At 36.5% G+C, this 8288-nt stretch overlaps 2 protein-coding genes across 7 annotated transcripts in view; one reads left to right on the top strand and one right to left on the bottom strand.

Moving 5' to 3' along the window:
• Positions 1-4835, top strand: part of LOC111870341 (pleckstrin homology domain-containing family D member 1) — a 31870-nt gene extending 27035 nt beyond the window's left edge. The window contains exons 10-12 of the mRNA XM_023862535.2: positions 357-506; positions 658-780; positions 3542-4835. Of these exons, the coding sequence (XP_023718303.1) occupies positions 357-506; positions 658-780; positions 3542-3642 (374 nt within the window). The 3' untranslated portion in view covers positions 3643-4835. The remainder of the gene's footprint in view (positions 1-356; positions 507-657; positions 781-3541) is intronic.
• The window catches only part of LOC111870342 (ubiquinone biosynthesis monooxygenase COQ6, mitochondrial), a 110917-nt gene that overhangs the window by 670 nt on the left and 101959 nt on the right, over positions 1-8288 (bottom strand). For 2 of the 6 annotated variants that reach the window (XR_002843827.2, XR_002843829.2), the window contains one exon: positions 2404-3026. The gene's annotated coding sequence lies outside the window, so the exon portion shown is untranslated. Of the gene's footprint in view, positions 1-2403; positions 3027-5383; positions 6972-8288 lie in introns of those variants that run through there. The other 4 variants (XR_002843828.2, XR_002843830.2, XR_004513646.1 and 1 more) reach the window with 2 other exon arrangements.

The following is an 8288-nucleotide window of genomic DNA, read 5'->3' as shown; positions in this document are numbered from 1 at the left end:
TCTTGTTCCCTGAATTTTTCCGCCCTTAAAAATTCCATGACCTCCGCCGGGTTTGAACCTGCGTACCTTGAGTCATGAGGTGGGAACGTTACCCCTAGACTACGGAGGCCACTGTTTAATCAACTTACTGATTGTGTATCTGGACAGAAAATTCACTCACTCTTGAATCCATTATGTCTTGCTAAATGTCATCCTAAAAACACTGTCTCATTCTAATAACTTTCAAACCATTGGACAGTAACTGTGAAGTGGCAGATATTTCTCTGCACAGACAGTACTTTGTCTGGTGAAATCTGAGACTGAGGATTAATATTTATACACCTGTACAAAGTCAAAATTGTTATTTTACTTTATAGAATTCTTTGAACACATTGCCGAAGAAGCGCGGTTGGATGCCAATATGCCTGTGATAATGAAGAATGCTGTGTATGCCCGCAAAACATTAGCTAAAAAGGCACGGTCCCAGATGCTGGAACAGAGCAGGCAGGAAAATGCCAAGACACTCGGTAAAACCAGGATTATTATCTACTATTATATATCATTTATTTGATTTGGATATATTATTTTGCATGATATTTCCTACTTACAGTATTATACATGTTTAACATTTGCATGGTGTTGTAGATAGTGTCAATGGAATGAAAAATATTGTTTTAGGGATCGACCTTGATGATATACCTACTTCTGATGCACCTTTAAAGAGGTCTTTATCAATTATGATTTCTAAGAAAAGTTTAAAGCCTCATCTTACTAGGACCACATCAACGAGATCCTCAAATGGTAAGTACATACTTAATGGCTATTATGAACCAAAGTACTCCAGTACTTATCATTAATCTTTAGTTTTAAATTGTTATTCCATATAACTCTAATTTTGAGTACCTCAGCTGCACAGTACCGGCTATGCACTGGTCTAATGGGATTTGTTTCTAGCAGGGGCAGGAATTGATCTTGCCACTATATCCAGACTAGCTCTGAGGCTCACCACGTATAAGGGAGTACTTTCCCAGGGACTCATTGGCTCAAGCAAGAAGCTGAGTACTTGGCTTCATTTAATACTAAGATTAGGAATGTGTGGACTTTTGTCTTACCTTCTCATATATATATATATGTAGGGTGTGTCAAAACTTCAGGAACGGACTCCTCATATAGAGAGGAGAAAGAAAGTGTATGACAACATGGGAACATGGGTCCGGAAATGTATAATTACAGTATTATATTTAAGCATCCTGTTGCACTCTACACAACAAATGACACAAACTCCGTCCCAAGTGCAAACAATATATATTATACGTCTTTGATCTTGCTCTCTTCTACACTACATGTTTCGGCCTCTAACGGCCATCATCAGGTGTATGCTCTTACGTTACTGCCACACTGAACCCAGTCTAAAATTTAACATTTAAAAAACACATTGTTACTTTCTTCGTTATTATCAACATTACGTCGTTGATATCTGTCTGGTATGTAGATTATTTTGCACACTTCAATTTTGGTTTTCCTGTAGTAGCACTATAAAATCTTTAGTTATAATTTTAAAATCCTTTAAAATTTTCTCTAAATTTTAAATTTAGAATTGTTAGGGTTACTCGCCCTATGTCGTAAAGTGCTGCAGTGGCTAGTTCTTGTTTCCACACTGTACAGGTGTTATTCTGTGTGGTCTTGCTGTGTGCGTGCCACTGCACATGTAGTAAAGACAAGCAGCGGCATGATGGTGCTCCCACACATTTCAGTCTGTCTGCCCGCAGCCATCTTAATGCACATTATCCTGGGTGCTGGATAGGTAGAGGTGGACCGATTGCTTGGCCACCATGCTCTCCTGACTTAAACCCCTGGACTTTTACCTGTGGGGACATTTAAAGTCTGTCGTGTATGCGACTGCTGTTGCTGATGTACCAACTCTCCATGCGCACATTGTGGCAGCCTGTCAGACAGTACGCACTACACTGGGCATTTTTAATTGTGTGCGGCACTCAGTGCAACAACAAGCAGAGGCCTGTATTCAGGCAGGAGGAGGTCAATTTGAACATTTCCTCTGATATGTGACCAGAGTGTTGCAGCTGTTGTTACAGACGTATTCAGTGTAACTGCAACAGTGTTGGGGGTGTCGGATTGCACTAACGATACTAAAAGTTCAGATAACTCTGTAATTATGCATTTCCAGAACCATGTTGTCATACACTTTTTTTCTCCTCTTTATATGAGGAGTCCGATCCTGAAGTTTTGTCCTTGAGTTTTGATACACTCTGTATATGTCCATGTAGTGGAGCTTCCAGTTTTGTCTTTACATCTGTTGACATTAGTTATCATAGTATCACATTATTGAATATTCAATTTCATTCCAGTGTACTACTATATAAATGTTTACCAATTTATACACATTAAAAATAAGAATGTTCTTACCTCAGTGCTGCTGTACTAAGGTACTCAACAGCATGATTTGCAGGCATCCACATCGATAAAACCCAGAAAATCAGTGATTCCTAGAGGACCTTAAAATGCTTTTTCTGTTTCAGCCATGTATATGTTTATTGGTTATTTCCAGATAAGAATATTATGCCATATACTTGTGAGCCAAATAATGCCTGAAGTTCACAGAGAAAACCATATTTTCAGTTGTCTTTTTCTTACTTCCATTACTATTCTGTTACAATATTCTACACATATAATATTCATGGTTGAGCTTAACCCTTTCCCACTTGTGACAGGGATGTTTCTTCTCAGATGAATTCCAGGAAGTGAAATACAGAACAAAATTATAGTCAGACAATTAATGTTCAAGTAGGTGGTTCCATTGAATTCATATTCCTTTCCATTTTCATGTTAAAACAATTTCTATCTGTTGGAGGTAATTTTACACTAATTTTGACTTTTTGAACTTGGGTAAGTTTTACAATAAGCACAGATTCCAATTTAATTTTGGTTTTATTTACTGTTACCACGGTTATTACTGCCACCAAGCTGAGGTACCTGGTCCTTGCCTGAGACAGGGTTATTCTCCTTGGTAGTATCGCTGCACAGAGTAGCTAAAATTTTTAAGAAGAAATAACATCCAAATTATGAAATTAAAATTTACTCATGTAATAAAAAGAAGTTGGGAATGGGGATTTGAACTGCATCCAAAAACTCTTACCACAGAACTTGCACCTAATTTCACAGTCATGGCTGTAACACATATTTGCAAAAGTACTCATATGGAGTAAATTTCATACCAATTAGGTTCACAGTAGGAAACAAAACAGAAACCTTACATCTGTATATTTGTTTTCCTTCTCATCGTCATTACTCTAAAGCCATAGCTAATCTGTATATTGGCAAGAGTACAGAATACTATATGTCATAATATCTTTGAATGTCTGTTATTGGGACCATGGAAGAAAAGAGAAAACTCATGTTAGAAGGTAATGATCTAGGATATTGGGAAGAGAGCGAAATGGCAAATTGCTGATGGGAAGCATGATTATATAAAGTCTTGAAAATGCTGCATACTATGTAAGTGTGAAAGTGTTCATTCGTCATACAATGGCTTGTTGTTTTTCAGGCATAGCATTTGGTAATCAGAGCAAGAGTAGTGACTCTGATGGTAAGTCACCAGACAAGGAAAATCACCTGCCCACCCTTGAAGATGGTGACCATCTGTAGAATGAAGGAGAAAGAATTTATGCAGACTCCTTCATAGGCCTTGAACCAAAATCTTTCACCTCAGTGCTGTACTGGGTATGATGCCTTTACAGGGGTTTCTGTTGCATATGGTTTCAAACTGTATCTTTCCACATTCCATTTAGAGAAGTATTATTATGTATTCTGAGCAAAAATGCAATGGTTTAAAAAGCCAACCTTCAAATTAATATTTTGTTTCAAAGAAGTATAATATAGGTATTGCCAGTGTACCTCATAGATATAAAACTGTTAAATACAGATACTTTTATTTTTAACTTTGTACTGAAATGAAATATGGTACTGAATCTGTATTAGTTACAGCACCAGAAGGCCATGACACATCACAACAGATGCTGTTTCCTTCAGTTTTCATCTCTCTATTGCAGAGAGAAATGTTCATCCACATTCCTCAGAGACAGTTGCGCTATTTCAAGTGGTCCACATGGACATCTTTTACTTCAACTTTTGAGACATAAGCACTTTGAAACCTAGCTAATTCCAAGGATTAAGTTTATGCAACCATATATTTGGACTAACTATGAAAGCTTGGTAAGATGGTGAAATTATTTTTTTATATATTGCCTAAATTACCATTTTTTGGTACTGTTTTGTGAAAAGCCATTTACTGACTGTGATATAAATTTCAAGAAAAAGTTATAAATCTTAGACTGCATATCTGGGTGTATTTATATATTACCTATTTGACAGTCTTGATAAAGAATTTTTTCTTTCAGAAAATCTGCCTCCTTTTCTAAAAAATATGAAGCAAAAGTGCCAGTATATTCTGTCCTGTATGTACCGTGTACATATTTGTAGAGTCTGGTTAATTTTAAAAGTGTCAAATATATACACAGTAGTTTGTTTTGGGGGTTAAAATTTTCAACTTTGAACACATTTCCTTGCATACTATTTATACTTTTACCCATTCTACCACACAGAGTGTGACTACCGTATACGCAGTAACAACATTTAATTATATCTGAAGTTGTGATGTGTTTGGAACAGTGGAACCTCGCTTAACGAGTAATTTGCATAACGAGCCAAACAAATTGTAAAAAAATGACTCGCTTAACGGGCAACGTTTCACATAACGAGTGACAAGAGGGGAAGTCCCGGATTGTGTGCTTGCTACATCAGTCTCTGTTTAGCACTCGTTCCGCTAGCATCTTAGTGTCGCTTGTGATCACACATTTTTCCAACTTGTGTTCAGACATATTATTTGTGATTTTTTTGTGCAAAGTTTAATAACCCTTGCAAAAATGTCGCCGAAGAAAAAGCCGCAAAAAGATAGCCATAAGGGAATAAAAATAACCATAGAAATGAAATGTAAAATCATTGAAAAGCGAGAACGTGGTGTGAGCGTCGCTGATCTAGCACGCACATACAATCGGTCTACATCAACGATTTGCACTATCCTCAGGAACAAGGACAACATTAAGGAGATAGATGCTTCAAAGGGAGTGACAAGAATATCTACAAAACGGTTATGTATTCTTGAAGATGTTGAAAGGTTGCTCCTCATATGGATTTTTTTTTTTTCTACAAATCGAATTTGCATTCCAGGTTGGTTCATTCCGCATAGAAGAAAAGATGAAGATTATTCACACTCCTTAACAATGTATATATAATTTTCTTTGAATAAACGTTATACATATTTTTTTTTTAGTATTTTTTTCGGCATGGAACGCATTATCATATTTTACATTAATTTATATGGGAAAAATTGCTTCACTTAACGAGTGTTTTGTATTACGAGTAAGATTATGCTCGTTAAGCGAGGTTCCACTGTAGATTGTATTACACTGTGAACTGTAAAACTGTCTTGATCCAGTACACAGTAGCAATCATGGGTGCTGTGGTGGAAGGGCAGGGGGTCGAACATCTGTCCCCCCCCCCAAAAAAAAATATGGACAAAAAATCTAAATTGAAAAAAGAGTGGAAGTGTACCAAATTCTAATAGTAAAGTGTAAAATTAATTGTAAATGTGGTGCCATTGTGTTTCAATGTAGTGACCCTAGAGTGATCATTAGAAATATTTTAAACTCCTAAAATGTAACTTCATAAGCAAATCCCCCCCCAATCCTGGCAATGCCCATGGTACCAGTGCACTACTTTGTGACAAATACTTGTGCGCACGAATCTCAAAGGTGATAGAACTTGCAGCAGGTGCTGCATAGTGTGTACTTACTTACTTACTACTTTATAGCAATATTTGCTTTTGGAATGTGGTATCATATTGTTATTCTAGGTGTAAAATTAATATCTGTGGAAAATTACAAGCAATTAACGTACCCTAATGTTGAATTCCAATTACCCAGATATAGATGTATAAGCTGCTAATCACCATATGATATGCCTTAGTTTGAATATCAGGTGACCTGTTCGCCATTGTCAGAATTCCAAGACTGAATGTAATTTTATAAAGAAAAATACTTATCACAGTAAAAGTATTTGTCACCGTTAAAATCTTGTTCATGTTTAATGTGATAATATTTTTCTTACTATCTTTTACATTATCTGGTATTATTATACTGAAATGCACAGGTGCCTCAGTAGAAATATGCAGTCGACACTGAACAAAGCTACAAACACCAACTGATTTCCAAGGTCATATAGTTCCAGCATGTAATGTTTCATGTACCCAAAGAGGAAGAAATTTCTTTCAGGCAGTTTATTTTACAATGCTGTCAGTATCAACTATATTGCATTGAATGATAGGATGACTGATGAATTGGAAAGGATTTGAAAGGAAGTAGTTGTGGCCTCATCAAGGTACTATCATGACATTTGCTGAGAGAAGTGTACATATTCAGGATCTGTTACTGAGTCCTTCATCTTCCTGATTTATATTTCATTATTTTCCCATTATTTTTGCTAGGTCCCTCATTATGCTAATATCTTATATATGTATATTATTTGTTTTATGCTTAAGCATCTAGCAGCCATGTTTCAGGTTTCCTAAAAATTGTTTGTAGTACTTTATCCTGCACAACAAAATAGGTACACATTACATCATCATGACAATGCAGATATATGTACACTCCTGCAAGAAGTTTTAAATCAATTCATATTCAACAGGAAAGAGATTTTACAACATGTTTCAGATTCCTATTGTCAGCAATACAATTGCAGCTTCATATTCTATATATTCCATGTTTTAATCTCTGTCTAGAGTCCAGGTATTCCAAGATTATTCATGATATATTTCAATCCCTGCAGTAAAATGATGGTACAGTACCTTAAGTAGGCCACAGTCACATCCTTCTACATTTTTTCCATTTCAACAACCATTTACGTCCTGCCTCTTGATGCTGTAAAATGTATGCAGTTCACAGTCATGATAAATAAACCAAAATACTAACAACATGGATATTGAAAAATCAGCCAGTCAGTCAGTACTTAACTATGAATATTGTGCCATTTAATAGGTTAGTTTAGGAGTAACCCTCTAGACCTATATGTGGGAGGTGCTTAGTTTCTTGTCAGGTGAAATCAGCTATCTTGACTGAGACCAAGGATGTTCAAAATTATTACATCAGAGGAAACAAGCGAAACTTAAGTGGTTGCAGGATCGAAGCAAAATAAATGGGGATAAACTGAACAATATAAGACATGAAACCAGCAGGCATTTCAAGAACAATAAGAATATCTGAAAGACAAAATTGATGGGCTTGCAATGAACAATAAGACCTGTGAGTGGTTAACAACCTAGAAGTAACTTAGTGAAGGATGAGAATGGTGAGCCGCTTGCAGATTCCCACAACATTTTGAATAGGTGGAAGAAATACTTTTCTCAGTTCTTGAATGTACATAGGGTCATTGATGTTAGGCAGATAGAAATACATACAGCTAAGCTGTTAGTACCTGATCCTAGCCCATTTGAGGCTGAAATTGCTGTTACTAAGTTGAAAAGTTATAAATCGCCAGGTAGTGATCAGATTCCGGGAGAACTGATTCAAGCATGGGATGAAATATTATATTCTAAGACCCATAAGCTAATTAATTCTATTCACAATAAGGAAGACTTGCCTGATCAGTGGAAGGAGTTCACAAGAAGGGTGATAAAACTGACTGTAGTAATTATCATGGGATATCACTTGTATCAAATTCATACAAAATGTTATCACATTTTTTGCATTTGTCAGATACTGGAGAAAAAATGGCAGTACAGTGAGACAGTACATCAGCTATTCATAGACATCAAGAAAACTGTGATTCACCCTTGAGGGAAGTATTTACAATATTCTCACTGAGTTTGGGGTACCTGTGAAACTAGTTAGGCTGATTGAAATATGTTTAAATGAAACCGATGGTAAAGTCCATATAGTTAAACATTTGTCTCATAGGATTTGAGGTTTATATGGTGGTGACTATGAAGAAAGCGGTCTTCTGGGATGTGGCGCCATGTAGATGTGGTATTAACCAACGTTTTGGAGGAACGTATCGCCTCCATCTTCAAGGGTAGAAGGAAAAATAAGAAAATCTGCAAGCAAATAAACAGTGAGAGCAGGTGCAAGCAGACTAATGTCGGAAATAAACTCAACTGTGAGAGCAGGAAAGGAAGGGACAGGTCTACATGGGAAATCAGTGCAGGAGAGGGGAAGGGAGCAGGAGCAAGGTTAGAGGAG

This window comes from Cryptotermes secundus, unplaced genomic scaffold, assembly GCF_002891405.2.
Source record: "Cryptotermes secundus unplaced genomic scaffold, Csec_1.0 scaffold391, whole genome shotgun sequence".
In the NCBI taxonomy this organism is placed as follows: Eukaryota; Metazoa; Arthropoda; class Insecta; order Blattodea; family Kalotermitidae; genus Cryptotermes; species Cryptotermes secundus.
The sequence above is the reverse complement of the archived record's forward strand: the minus strand, read 5'-3'. Positions and strand labels throughout refer to the sequence as shown.